Source organism: Bufo gargarizans, chromosome 2 (assembly GCF_014858855.1).
Source record: "Bufo gargarizans isolate SCDJY-AF-19 chromosome 2, ASM1485885v1, whole genome shotgun sequence".
Taxonomy (NCBI): Eukaryota; Metazoa; Chordata; class Amphibia; order Anura; family Bufonidae; genus Bufo; species Bufo gargarizans.
Window position 1 is genome coordinate 486,446,476 of NC_058081.1, and position 15,683 is coordinate 486,462,158.

The following is a 15,683-nucleotide window of genomic DNA, read 5'->3' on the forward strand; positions in this document are numbered from 1 at the left end:
TATGTGTATGCACTTTGTCTTTAGCATTCAGTATTTTCTGTACTTTTGGTACTTCAATATCCTTGCCTCATACTGGGGGATATTCAGACTATATTGATATACAAACCCGTAGGGAGAACGCAGGGTGGATAATAGTCTAGGAACGTGGACAGGGGGTCTCCACCATCAGGGGTCCTCCCTGGGCTGAGGTTTTAGGATAGGGGGTAAATATAGGGACAATCTATTCCCCTTTCCCCAGTAGCATTATCAATCATCTGGATGCAGTCTATCAGTAACCCACTTTGTTGTAATTTTTTGTTTTGGTATTGGAGGTCCGTCCTGGATCTTTGTAACGTACATTAATAAAATTGTGATTTTAAGGTTTTATTCTGCTGGAACATACATATGTATGCAGCTATTTTTTGGTTACCTTACCTCACAAAAAGTGTAATATAGAGCAACCAAAAATCATATGTACCCTAATATAGTACCAAATAAACTGCCACCGTATCCCGTAGTTTCCAAAATGGGGTAATTTTTTTGGAGTTTCTACTCGAGGGGTCATCAGGGGATCTTTAAATGTGACATGGCAACTTAAAATTATCCCTCCCAGTGAAATCTGCCCTCCAAGAACCACATGGCACTTCTTTCTTTCTGCGCCCTGCCCGTACAGCAGTTTACGATCACAAATGGGGTGTTTCTGTAAACTACAGAATCACGGTAATAAGTATTGAGTTTTGCTTGGCTGTTAATCCTTGTTAGTGGAATTTTTTTTATTAAAATGGAAAATCTGCCAAAAAAGAGAAATTCTGAAATTGCATCTACATTTTCCTTTAATTCTTATGGAACACCTAAAAGGTTAACAAAGTTTGTAAAATCTGTTTTGAAAACCTTGAGGGGTATAGTTTCTAAAATGGGGCCATTTATGGGTGGTTTCTATTATGTAAGCCTCACAAAGTGACTTTAGACGTGAACTGCTCCTTAAATTTTTATTTTTATTTTAAACTTTTAAGATTTGGTTCTAAACTTCTAAGCATTCTTACGTCCCCCAAAAAGAATATGTAATTTACAAATTATCCAAACATGAAGTAGATATATGGGAAATGAAAGTAATAACTATTTTAGGAGGTATCACTATCTGTTTTAAAAGCAGCGAAATATAATTTGTGTCAGTCAATTTCAGGGGCGCACATGACACCTCTTTTCTCCTATACAAATTTGATTCAGATTTTGTTTATACCCCTGCTAATACCTTTGATACACAATTCTCTAAAGTGGAAATGAATAACCACATTCGGAGAACCTTCTGGGGTTGCCATAGCAAAGGCAGCAGCTTGAGATATTACAGAGCAAATGTCACAAAAGAGATTAGAAATCTAATAGTAAAGATGCCTCCCGAAATTGCATTTTTTTTTTATAAATCAGAAATTCTTAACTCTTTACTTCCCTCGGTCATGATAACCTATTATGCATCCTTTTACAGATGAACATTATAACTTCCATCACGGAGACCATGCCTGCAGACTGATGCCCCTGTTGCTTGCAAAGAGCAGGGATGTTGATAATAAATAAAAAATACCACCAGTCCAGTCATGTAGATAGTCACCATATTGGTCTCCAGAAGAACCTGGAGATATGGTGACCTCTAGTAGTCAATGGTCTATTAGGGCCAAGTTTGACAACCAGGAAAAGTTATTTTTAAGCTACTCAAAAATTTTCCAGAAAAGGAGCTGTGACAAAAGTGATAATTTTTGCTTGAAGATGCTTTACAGTTAAAGAGGAAATTAGTGTTTCCTTGGAAGTGAAACAGTTCCTCACAGGTTTCTCCGCAGTAATGAAATGGAAAATCCCTATATAAGCTAGTCTAAATATTTAGTTTACCATTTAAAGTTTGGATACTCCCATGTATGATGATGGTGACCACTGTAGGGACAATACTTCAATCTTATATAACACAATGATATTCTTCATTGAACTTATTCATTTAACTTTATGCACACATAGCTCTGAAGGAAAACCTGTGTAGTTATCTAGTGGCATAAGGGTGACACGGATGTATCGCTGCATAGCTGGTCCTGTTTGCCATTTAGAATCGGCTAACATGTGCTCAGAAAAAGATCCTGAGGAAGGACGGCCATGGGAGCAAAAAGATGAGACAGAGAAAAAACATTGATTGGTTTACTGAGTCTCCTCAAGTATGTGTGCATGTGTGTGTAAGTTGTGGTTGGACAAAGCTGCATGGGAGGCGAGGCCTTGCCAACTTCTTTAAACTTGATTGCCAAGGTGACAATCAATATATCCTCATCACTCACATGGGGGTTATCAGGCAGATTTTCCATACATCTAAATAGCAAATAGGGATATGTAGCAATACATCTTCCACTCTCATACTGCTGCATAAGTGTTCCTAGAATCAGATATAACTAATTACAATTAACTCTAACAATGTGACACAAGGAGATGTCTCAAGCGTTCAAATAATCTTTAAGTCATGGTAAATAAACTAACAATGGTTCTTTTCCTAAACACAGTGCAGTTCTGACCGCCAATAATAGGGCAAATTAGTAATGTGGATGCACAATGCCTCCTTCTTTGAATATTTTTGAGGTTCACATTGCTTTAAGAGGAGCCTTGTCAAGGGGTGCAATGTCTAATGCAGGTGCAAAACAGGGGATCCTTATTCCTGATCCCACAAGCAAAATTAGGAATTCACTTTCCTAAGGACAGGACTGAACTCTAAAATATTTAGAATTTAAAAAATATATACATATTTGAATAAATTAAAAATTTCTATAGAATATTTATATAGAAAAATGAAAGGATGTTTCATAAAAATTTGATTTCTCAATATTTGCTTACTCATATCCCCTGGTTTGCCTCTGCCACACTCTTCCCTTCACCCCCTCCCCCTTTTACTATACACCCTGCAAAAATACTCCCTTGACAAAAACTTTTTTTTGCCCCTGGTCAAAAGCTTAGGGAAAGATGACTCTTAAATATTCATCAAACATATACATTCCATTTCTTTTAATCTGGAATTTATGGAACCCAGCTGTCCATATTATGAAAAATTATTACAAACAATTTATGTGGTCATGTGTCTTGTATTAAACATTCGCCATCTGACGTGCATCCACAAGGCAGATGAAAATCAGAGTTTCCAAAACCAGGCACAGCAGCCGCCTAATGTGGTCTTCCCTTATTTTTTTCAGATTACCAGGAAATTTTTCTTAGAACATTTTCTTAGTGAATAGAAATTCAGTGTAATTAGGTCCCAGATACATAAAAATCGAATTCTCTAACTTAAAGAATGTGTGCAGTCATGCGTTAATGCTCTCTCTTCTACCTCCTACATCCTACTACCCTACAGTTGGGAGAAAAGGAAGCAGAAGGGGTAGAGTAACACATGACTGCAGCATCAGACTACATAGGGTTTGTTTGTAGTGTGTAATCATGGAGGTACACAGGTCTGCAGGGCTGCATACTCAAAACGATAGGATATTATTTAACAAGACTATTGCAATCTTTAGATTAGAAGGCTTTTCAGCACAGTGACTTTGGTCTTCATAATACATATTTGTTACGGTATGCAATAGAAGTTCTGGAAAAATTAATTCCAAAAATGTGATTCCAAGGATAAGAAAGGGTTTTATACCTAAAAAGTGTATAAATTGCTGCTTTCAAAACGGTTGAGTAACTTCCCCTTATCTATTGGAGTAACATGGGAAGGAGACCTCGGGCCTATTACAGAGGAACAAAGGACAGAAGTACTAAAAATGATTTTAGCTTTATCTCCTAGTGAGGTATCCTGTTTGTCCCAACTTTATTTTATTCATAGGGTCTAAAGGACCCCAATATTTCCATATAGTATTTGAGTTAGGGATGACTCTTGTTGTCCTAGATGTGCTGTGTGCGACACCCACTTTTTGCATATGGTATTGGAGTGCAGAAAATTACTATTATTAATAGTAGATATACCACTAACTTTGAGGGGGAGAACTTAGATTATGTTTGCTGGGTTTACTTGAAGACTATTGGAATACAGAGACTATTATAGCTGTCAAGGAAAATAATTGCAGCCCGTTATATACAGTCCCCACCCTCTATGATATTAGAATATGTGGCTAGAATGAATTATATAATAAGATTAAAAAAAGGTTGTTTTATAGAAAGAAACAGTGTCATGAAAGTCAAAGCAATATGTAGACGCTTGTCTGAAGTAAGATAGGGACTAAGAACAGGTCTGGAAAATACATAATAACAGCGCCATTTTTATTTTAGCTAGTAACTATTCATAGTTAGATAGGGCTGGAGAGTGGTCTGTCTTGCAGAGTGGGGGGGGGGGGTAGGAGGATATTATGTTAAGATATTTAGATATATTAGGCTGATTTGAGTTGGATTTTTTAAAGTAAAACCCAATAAAGAAATAACTGATTAAAAAAAATATTGGATATTATGTTAACATAGTTGGATGTTTTGAGTTGATTTCAGTAAGATTGTATAAAGCAAAAATCAATAAAGAAAAAGCTAATTTGAAAATATTTTTTCTTCCCTATGTAATGGTTGCTAAAAAAAATGCATAAAGATGTAGCTGGGTGTAGTTAACTGCTACACCCAGCTTTTCCACAGTCTGATATTGTCCATCCCTCTCATCTCTCCTTCTAAATCCTGGTATGTCTTGTCTGAACTATTAATGTCTCTTTCCCTGCTGGATTTATTGAGTATTTGTTTACATTGACTATTTCACCCCTGTATCTGGTCCTCCTTGATTAGGCCATATGTAGCTCCCTCCCCTCTTGGTCACACCTGATTGAACACTGAGTGGTATAAATCTAAGGTCCTAGGTTTTTTCAGACCTTGGTCTTTCCAAATGCAACATCTCTCAAGTGCAACTCTTAAGTGCACAGACTGAATTATACCAGAATTGGACCAGAAGGGGACCACAGGTAACTACAGGCATAGTCAATGCTAACAATGCTTACATTTTTCCTATTACTCCTCCTACTTTTCCACAACCTCCTGAAATACCCCCACATCCATTCACCCAGTAAGGAACTATTCATCTCTTCCTACATCTTACCTTCTCATCTGACAGCTTGCACAAACCTGTTTGCCAATATAAAACACTTCCTTCCCAAACACACACAGACACCTCATGCCCTCTCTTATTCTCATCTATTAACACTTTCTCTGCTTCTTCTTACTGCTGGTGATATCTCTCCAAATCCAGGACCCCCTCAGCAAATCCCCACTATCACCTCCATGTCCCACTACAAATCTCCTTCTACAGATTTCTGCAACCCCTTAAACCTAATTACCATTCCTCTGACCCATGCTCCTTTGGTTCCCCTTTGAAGGAGCATTATGGAACGCGCGCTCTGTCTGTAACAAACTGTCGTACATTCATGAACTGTTCAGCTCTCAAAACCTTTCCTTTCTGGGTCTTACAGAAACATGGCTGACACCCTCAGACACCTCCTCCCCTGCTGCACTCTCTTATAGTGGATTTCAATTCACTCACACCCCCCGCCCCGGCTGCAAACATGGTGGAGGAGTTGGTCTTCTCCTATCAGACACCTGCTCCTACAGCCCAACTCCACTGCCACCCTCCATTACGCTCACCTCATTTGAAGTACACTCTGTTCGCATCTACTCTCCCTCCAACCTTCAAGTAGCCGTCATTTACTGCCCTCCAGGCCCAGCCACCATCTTTCTTGACCACTTTAACACCTGGCTACTACACTTTCCTTCTGCAGACATCCCCACTATCATCATGGGTGACTTCAACATCCCTATTGACACATGCCACTCGGCCGCCTCTAAACTCCTATCGCTCTCTTCCTCCTTGGGCCTATCACAGTGGTCTTCAGCTCCCACCCACAGAGATGGTCACACTCTGGATCTGATCTTTACCCACCTCTGCTCCCTATCTAACCTTTCTAATTCGCCTCTCCCCCTATCCGACCACAACCTACTCACCTTCTCTTCACTGGTCTCTTCTGCAGCTCCCCCGGTCCACACACTAGCACAAACCCGCAGGAACATCAAACATCTTGACTTTTGCTTGCTTTCTGACTCTCTTCTCCCACTCTCTACCATCTGTTGCCTCCAAGACCCAGAAGCTGCTACCACACTATATAACACCACAATAAGTACAGCTCTGGACACTTTTGCCCCCCTCAAACACAACAAAACCCGGAAAATCAACAGACAACCCTGGCACACCAACCTGACCAAAAAACTCAGACAAGCTTCCAGGGATGCTGAACGGCGATGGAAGAAATCCCATCCTAAAGATCATTTCACCGCATACAAGCAATCCCTTCTCATATTCAAATCCTCACTCGCTGATGCAAAACAGGCCTACTTCTCATCTCTCTCATATCTTCTCTGTCACACAGCCCTAAACAACTTTTTAGCACTTTTAACTCCCTTTTCCGCCCCTCTCCTCTTTTCTCAGCTGAGAACTTTGGCAAATATTTCAAACAAAAGATAGTCAACATCAGAGAAAGCTTCACTACACAGTCCCCACAGACCCTCTACACAACTGCTCAGTCCTCTTCTCCCAAAACCCGCTTCTTGTTATGTTATGTTACTAAGTCCTTGTATAGCGCTCTAGAGGAACTCAATCCGATCGAAGCGCTTGTCGACGGCTATATTGGTGGGCCCCTACGTCATCCTACACAAAAAGCCAGGTCTTAACCAACTTCCTAAATTCCAGGTAATTTGATGTTGTTCTAATGTGTTCTGGGAGGGAGTTCCAGATCTTGGGGGCCAATACTGAGAAACGTCTGTCCCCCCTTGTCTTGAGGCGGGTTCTTGGCACCGACAGAAGGGAGGCTGAGGTGGATCTCAGTTCTCTAGGAAGATGGTGACGTGTTATCTTTTTTTGCAGGTAGATGGGACCTGTTTTGTAGAGAGCTTTGTGTGTTAAGCAGCACAGCTTAAACTGCACTCTCTCTTTCACTGGGAGCCAGTGGAGTTCCCTGCGTGCTTTTGTGACAGAATCTGTCCAGTCTAGTTTCTTGATGAGCCGGATGGCTCTGTTTTGACAGTGTTGCAGAGCTCCCAGATCTTTCTCTGGCAGCCCCGCATACATTGCATTACCATAGTCCAGGTGGGAGTTGACTAGAGCTCCCACCATGACCTGTCTGCATGTGTTGGGGAGAAACGGTAGGGCTTTTTTTAGAAGGAATAGGGCGAAGTTTGCTTTCCGTATTACTTCTTTAATCTGGGGACGGAGGCTCATTTCTTGATCCAAGATTATCCCCAGACTCTTTCCTTGTGTGGCGATGGCAACGTTTTCCCCAAAGATAGACGGGGCGGCAGCCTCAGGTGTTTTATGTAGTGCAATAAGCTCAGTCTTGGTCGGGTTGAGTTTGAGGTGGTTATGTGCTAGCCAGTTCCTGGCCTTATTTAGTCCTTCTTGCGTGAGCTTGTAGTCATCAGCGGATTTCGATACTCTCAAAAGGATCTGTGTATCATCCGCATAAGACTCATAGCTGATGTTATACTCCTTCAGAATAGCGAGCAGAGGTCGGACATATATGTTGAAGAGTAATGGCGAGAGGGGAGATCCCTGAGGGACTCCCCACTCCACCTTCTCGACTGGGGAAAAGAATGAGCCCAGTTTGACTCTCTGAGTTCTGTTTTTCAGAAAGGAGTCAAACCAGGCAAGTCCGTGGCTATCTACTCCGATGTCAGCTTTTAATCTATTTAGGAGGATGGAATGACTGATAGTGTCAAAAGCTGCCGACATGTCTATGAGGACCAACCAGGTCCCCCCTCCCTCGTCTGCGACCCCTAGGGCTTCATCCCATAGGCTGACCAGGGCTGATTCCGTGCTGTGTGTTGGCCTAAAGCCCGACTGGTGTTCATCTAGAAGTCGATGCTTTTCTACGTGCAGCTGGAGTTGGCTTGCCACTGCTGTCTCCATGATTTTAGCTATTAGGTGGATGTTGGTAATCGGTCTGAAGTTGGCCATTATATTTATGTCTGCTCCTGGTTTCTTGTGGAGGGGAGTTATGATTCCTAACTTGAGAGTCTCAGGGACGTTGCCACTGAGAAAGGAGTCATTTATAATTGTTAGAATTAACGGGGCAATGGTGGTCGTGCATTCAATAAGAGATTTAGTTTGGATATTGGAGAGGGGATAAGTTGCTTTGGACATGTTTTTCATGCTTTTTGTTAGGTCTTCAAGTTTTAATGGGCATAGGGTGAAGGTGTGAGTAGGGTTTGTCACGTTGTTCTCTATGGGGGGGGGCAGTTGCCTGTTGAGCTAGCAGGATGTCGTTTTGGATATCGTCGACTTTTTGTTTAAAAAATTTCGAGATGTCGTTGCAGAGGTCTTGGGATTCGGGGATGGTGGTTTTGAGGCCATCGGGGTTAGCCAGATCGAAAATTATCTGAAAGATCTTTTTAGGCTTTTGAGCAGCGTTTTCGATCTCGCTAGCAAAATGATCTTGTTTGGCCTTAAAGATTGCTTTGTGGTAAATCATCAGTCGGGTCTTATATTTTAGCTGTGATTCTTCTATCGGATTTTTCCTCCATGCCCTCTCTAGTCTGTTGCATTCTATTTTCACAATTTTTAGTTCTCTCGTATACCACGGTGCTTTTTTCCCTGATTTCTTTACCAGTCTCAAGGGGGCAAGTTGGTCCGCCGTTTTTTTGACGATGTCGTCAAATTGTAATGTGAGTTTCTCACAGGGCAGTTTGAAGTCGATTTTACTGATGTGTTCTTCTAGGGTAGGTAGGATTTTGTCATATGTCAGGTTGTTGTTATTTCTTCGCCAATTTTTTTTTTCTCCTGTGGTTAGCTGCTTCGTGTTAATTGGGATGTGGAGTTCGAAGGCTATGAGTCTATGGTCGGTCCAGAGCAATTCTTCTGGATCTTCTACCGTTAAGTTTAGATTTTTTTCAAAAATCGGATCGAGCAGGTGACCCGCTTTATGTGTGGGTTTGTCGACCCTTAAGGTGAGTTGGGCTAAGTCGAGCTGTGTGGTAACTTTTTGGGCTGGGGTATCTTGCTTATCGCTTCTCCACCATTACAGAAGAAAAACTCTCCACTCGACTCTACAAATCTCATCTGACCACCTGTGCACTTGACCCAATCCCATCCCACCTCATCCCTAACCTCATCACATTGTTTATCCCAGCCCTAACTCATCTCTTCAACCTATCACTAAACTCTGGTGTCTTCCCCTCTGCTTTTAAACATGCTACCATTACACCCATCCTCAAAAAGCCTTCACTTGACCCATCTTCCTTGTCCAGTTATCGCCCCATATCACTTCTTCCGTATGCCTCAAAGCAACATGTCCATTCAGAACTGTCCTCCCATCTCTCCTCCTGCTCCCTCTTTGACCGCCTACAATCTAGCTTCCGACCCCACCACTCGACTGAGACTGCCCTTACCAAAAACACCAATGACCTACTGACAGCCAAAACCAAGAAACAATACTCTGTCCTTCTTCTCCTTGACCTGTCCTCTGCCTTCAACACTGTTGACCACTCCCTTCTGTTGCAAACTCTCTCATTCCTTGGCATCACTGACCTGGCCCTCTCCTGAATCACATCATACCTCACAGACCGGATGTTTAGCGTCTCCCACTCCCGCACCACCTCCTCGTCTCATTCCCTCACTGTTGGTGACCTGCAAGGCTCTGTCCTAGGACCCCTGCTCTTCTCTATCTACACTTTTGGCCTGGGACAGCTCATAGAGTCCCATGGCTTTCAGTATCACTCCTACGCTGACGACACAAAAAACTACCTCTCTGGTCCAGACATCACCATCTTACTATCAAGAATCCCACAATGTCTATCTTCTATATCATCCTTCTTCGCCTCTCACTTTCTAAAACTTGGATAAGACAGAATTCATAATCTTTCCCCCATCTTGTTCAACCCCCCAACAGACCTATCTATCATGATCAATGGCTACACACTCTCCCCAGTCAACAAAGCCCGCTGCCTTGGAGTGATCTTGGATTCTGCCCTTTCCTTCCGACCGCACATTCAAGCCCTTTCCACCACCTGCCGCCTCTAACTCAAAAACATCTCCCGCATCTGTGCTTTCCTTAACTTTGAATCTGCGAAAATGCTTGTACATGCCCTCATCATCTCCCGTCTAGACTACTGCAACATTCTCCTCTGTGGCCTTCCATCAAGCACTCTCGCACCCCTCCAATCTATCCTCAACTCTGCTGCCCGACTAATCCACCTCTCACCCTATTACTCCTCTGCCTCTCCCCTCTGCCAATCCCTTTACTGGCTCGCCATTGCCCAACAAATTCACTTCAAAGTACTAAAAAATACATACAAGGCCGTCCATAACCTGTCCCCTCCCTACATCTCTGAGCTATTTTCCCGATACACCCCCACACGCACTCTCCGATCCTCACAAGACCTCCTTCTCTCCTCTCCTCTTATTGCCTCTTCCCACAATCGACTCCAAGATTTCTCTCGTTCATCCCCCATACTCTGGAACTCGCTACCCCAACATATCAGACTCTCACCTACAGTGGAATCCTTCAAAAGAAAATTGAAAACCCACCTCTTCAGACAAGCCTACAACCAGTGACCCTGCTGTCTCTATACTGCCATGACCAACTTAACCCGCACCTACTGTGTCCTTCTCCCATACCATGTAGATTGTAAGCCCCCCACGGGCAGGGACCTCTCTCCTTCTGTACCAGTTTGTAACTCATCTTGTTTATGATTAGTGAAATTGTCTGTATTATGTATGTGCACCCCTTATCATATGTACAGCGCTATGGAATGAATGGCGCTTTAATAATAATAAATAATAATAATAAATAATATATATTCCTGTGCAAAATGCATCAAAGGGGGACCACACCAATTGTGATAGTAGAATCACCCAAATGTGTGCAACCCTTTTAAGCTAAAATGGGAAATACTGTGTATTGTATACTCATATGAGATACTCTGCTCCAGTAAGGGATGGGGAATTGGCAGAAAATCCTGGAAGGGGAAATAAAAAAAGTTCCATCTGCCCAGTTGGCAAAACCCAGAATCATAACACCTAGCCTATTTTGCTTTGAGGACCTCCTGCCTTCTGTGTATACCATTCATTCCATATGACCACATAGGATATATGAAAATGGTTGCCAACCCTAGAGAGGTAATTCGGGAAAAGACGGGGATATGCAATGTGTGGTAGAGAACTTTTTGAACTACAATTGGTGAAGAAAAAGCTGAAATTGTTATGGAACAGCTATTACTTTTAATCATTCCATTGCCATAGAGATTGTAATCGTGGCTGGCCTATCATCGGCTTTGTGGTGAGACATAGATCATGTTTCCTTTTATACGGAATTACCTCTGCAGTGCAATTTTTCTCTGGAATTAAAATAAAGGCTGTAATAGTATTTTCAATCCGCCATTATTGGGATCAGCACTCTGCAGCGCTACAGTAATGAATAACATCAATTATTCTGTTCTTTCAGAGAAATCTATTAAGTATAACATTAGCCTTTTTATGTTGGAGAAGGCTGCAGGGCTTGCACACAACTGCTGTATACAAGACGGGTAAAGAGACTCAAGACCTGTATGGTACTATTAGCATATTACATAAAAGCTGTCAGGAAGGGTCTCAGCTGGCTGAATTCACATCCTTCTTGACTTTCCCATTAATTTGAAGCAAAAAAACTGAAAAAAATGATCCGTTAAATGGATTGAATGAGGAAATGAATGAAGCACCTTCCGTTTTTTATCCGACATTCATTGACTTCAGTTTTAAAAAAATGGAACATAAAGCTATTTTTGACAGAAAAAAAAGGCACAACAGATATGACTATTTCTCCTATCAAAAATAACTGAAATCTGACATAATTAACACAAACTGACACAAATTGAGCAGAACTGATGCTCAAAAAAAACAATTCAAACAATTGGAGACTAAAGGACATCTGTCAGCAGATTTGTACTTATGAAACTGGCTGACCTGTTACGTGTGCACTTGGCAGCTGGAGGCATCTGTGTTGGTCCCATCGTTATATGTGCCCGCATTGCTGAGAAAAATGAAATTATTTATTATATGAAATGGGGTAGTAATGGGAGCTTTGCCGTTACACCTTAGAGGCTCGGCTCTTTCTGTAGCTGCCATGCCCCCTCTACTTTGATTGACAGGGACAGAGTAAACTTCATCATGCCTGGCCCTGACCTTTTCCTAAAGTCAATGAAAGTGGAAAAGGAGCAGCAGTTGCAGAGAGATCAGACTCTCTAGGTGCAATGGCAATGCCACCATTGCTCCTAGAGGCTCATTAGCATATATCAAAACTTCATTTTAAAAGCAATGCTGGCACATATGAACATGGGACCAACAGATGACTTCAGCCGCAAAGCACACATGTAACATGCCAGTTTCAGTTAAAAATCTGCTGACAGATCTGTGACCAGTGATACCCCTATGTAACCAAGGGCAGTGTCGAATCGGTTCATGCTGTCCTTGGTGTGTAGAGCCTCACTAAGCCTTCAAAGAAATTCATTTGTAACCAATATTCCAATTAGGCTTTAGTCCAATGAGGGTGTCACCATTGCTCTAGTTGCACTGAAGCCCTGCTCCTCTCTCTCAACAGCCCCTCATTATGTACATCGTACCTGGCTCTGCCAATTAGTGGGCAGAGGGAGGGGCTGGCAAGAGAGAGGAGTGGGGCTTCAGTGCGATGAGAGCAAAGGTGAGGCCATTGTTGTACTAAAGTTTCATATTGCTAATAATCTAGGTATTTCTTTGCCGGGGACTACGAATTTACAAACCAAGGGCAGTGTTGTAATCAGGTGAATAAAACTGGTTTGACACCTCCCCTGGTTACACAGGGATGTCACTAGTCTAACTTAACCATATAATTATCTGGAACAGAAACATTGGGACTGATATAAAGATGGCCTTGCTGGTGTATACTACTATGTTATGGTCCTGTTAATAATTTTTTACTATATTCCATAACATTAATTTTTATTTCAGCGCCATTATGCCAAGTGGAAACTGTTTGGAGGGAAGGATATGTGATGTAATCTATCATAATTTAAATCTTCTCTGTCGTCTGACACAATGTTTGGCAGTTCTAGATCCAAATTAAGTTTGGGGTTATTTTTGGTGTTTTCTAGACTTCTCCTGGAGAAAAGGTCCTGTCCATATAGGGATTGAGTTTAGAGCTAGAGCGAGTGAACAATGTGGCCATACTAGAAATGAAGGTGGAGTTTCCTCCATTTTGAGAAAGAAAGATCCCTCCCTTTTTCATTCCTTGTTGAAAAGGACAACATTAGCCTTAAAGGGGTTGTCTCATCTGGGACTGATGGCATATTGCTAGGATATGCCATCAAAGTCAAAGTCAGATAGATGTGGGACCGGGGTACTATTCTGAAGATAGGTGTAGGTTCCAGAGGTGGACCCACACCTATCTGACATTGGGGGCATATTCTGACAATATGTCACCAATGTTTCAGATGAGACAACCCTTTTAAAGAAGTTTCCTATGAACAACATGCAACAGATATCCACAGGATAGGTGAGAAATATATGATTGCTGAAACCCCGACCGATTGTAAGAATGGGGGTCCCAAGATACCTTGTGTGAAATAAGTGGTAGCATCTATACGTGTCCAGTGCTCTATTTACTGTTTATGGGACTGTCTGTGCCTCAGTTCTGCTTACATTGTTGCCATTTTTAAAAGGTGGGGACACGTTCACATGACACATAAGAAAAAGGGATAGGGCTAGTATGAGCTGGAACCTCCACTTTTTCATGGGCACCATAGCAACAGCATGGCCTTCCACCAATTAATGTTCTTCACTACAGGCATTTAGCTTAGACATGGCTGTGAACTTTCACTCTTTCAGCTTCGGGGAATCACATGCACAATTTTAACAAAGACCTATTGATAAATTTGATCTTTTTTGTTTGATTTATGTTGGTAATTTTATATGTCCATACTATGGGCCAGCTCTTTGAAAGGTACACATCTGGCAAAACAGATGCAGTGCAGGGCTTTAGTGGGAGGTATCATGCTTCACCCCAGACTTTGAACTATGCATAGCACTTTGCATCAGGCTTGCCCAGGGTGTCATATATAAAGATACTGTCACACAGAGTATTTTTTACTTTTGGGTTTGGCAGAAAATCCTGCGGGCAGATCTGCCACAAAACAATATCCAAAAAACTCTGTGTGGCCGTACTCTAAGGGCTCATGCGCACAAACATATTTTTTGTCACAGAGGAGGTTACCTTGTGATGTCGTCTTCTCCTCCTGAAACGTAAAAGTTCCTTGTGCTGACGTGAGACAAAGTTGACAGCTGCATATTCCAACAGGGCAGAAAAGACAAACAGCAAGCAGACTGCCATCCATATATCAATAGCTTTCACATAGGACACCTGCGTAGGAAAAAAACTTTACAAATGCATAGAAAAAACGACATATCACCAATATATTGTATTCACATTGCCTTCCACATAGGGAGCACCAACAACTGGATAAAGAATTTTACCTTTTCTGTAGAGATAATAGAATTCTGTCACTGTAGCAAGTGAATGGGGATGATCTGCAATACCAGCTAGAGCCCACGCACAAGAAATTGCCTCCTTTCTACTCCTCAATCTCTCTCTCTTAAAGTGTAACTAAAAGTAATCTGGGTCACTGGACAATAAAGGCCATGGGCCCTTTCTCAAATACTATAGCCATGATGTCATTGGTTTAGGTTAAAGGGGATGTCCAAGTTAATTTTTATTGATGACCTATCCTCAGAATAGATACACTTGTAAAGAAAACCACCTTGTAAAACTCTCCAGCCTTGTATATCCAAAGGTTTACTAAAATGTGACGTTTCGACCTGTGTGGTCTGTTGAGGAAGGGTTGAGACGTATGCATGTATGTCCATGCATGCCTGCAAACACATGCAGGCATGTATGGTATACATGCATACTTGTATCACCACGTCAGGGGAAGATGTGTGCAGATGTGCCCAGCATCTGCTCACATCTGCCCATGGTGACCCCCCCAGGGGCTCATTGTGGTCCCTGGGGGAAATATGTGCCCCCTTAGTGCGTTACGTATATACCTTGATGTGAATATGTATATAGATATATATATATAATATGGGGTGTGTATGTGTATATATATATCTATGTACATGTATGGCCCCACGTTCACATAATCCCCCTTAAGATGTGTCTCCCCTCCCCTCTCCACGCCAGAAACCAGATGCATCGGTGTGAATGTGCCCAAGCATTCACACAAATGCAATCTGGTTATTTACATCAGAATGACCGAAATGTCCGGTCATTCTGATGACTACAAAGGACTCAGGTTCAATAGAATCTGGGCCCTTTGTTGTAATTATCCCCAGCACGGCTGGAGATAATTACACATGATAGAAGAAGTGGAGAAACCTCCCCTCCTTCTATTATGCGCATTCCGGCAGCGAAATTAGCATCTCGCTGGCCGGAATGCAGAGCGCCACAGGTGGGAGATCTGAGGCTTCTCCCGCCTGTTGGCGCGCGCGCGCGCGGCCCTCGTTCTGGAGACGCTCGGGCCGGCGCAAGTGACGTCATCTCACTGCGCCGGCCCTCGTGTCTCCAACGGTGGCGCGCGCGCGCCACCTTGTGGGCGGTGCGGCAGTGCGGGCCGCCGGACTTAAATAGCCGGCGGTCCCAGCACTAAAAGTTAGTTAAGAGTAGTGATGGGAA

At 42.4% G+C, this 15,683-nt stretch overlaps 1 protein-coding gene across 1 annotated transcript in view; it reads right to left on the reverse strand.

The window, feature by feature from the left end:
• The window catches only part of GLRA1 (glycine receptor alpha 1), a 118,660-nt gene that overhangs the window by 13,307 nt on the left and 89,670 nt on the right, over positions 1 to 15,683 (reverse strand). Inside the window, exon 8 of the mRNA XM_044277458.1 lies at positions 14,226 to 14,372. Coding sequence (XP_044133393.1) covers positions 14,226 to 14,372 — 147 coding nt within the window. The remainder of the gene's footprint in view (positions 1 to 14,225; positions 14,373 to 15,683) is intronic.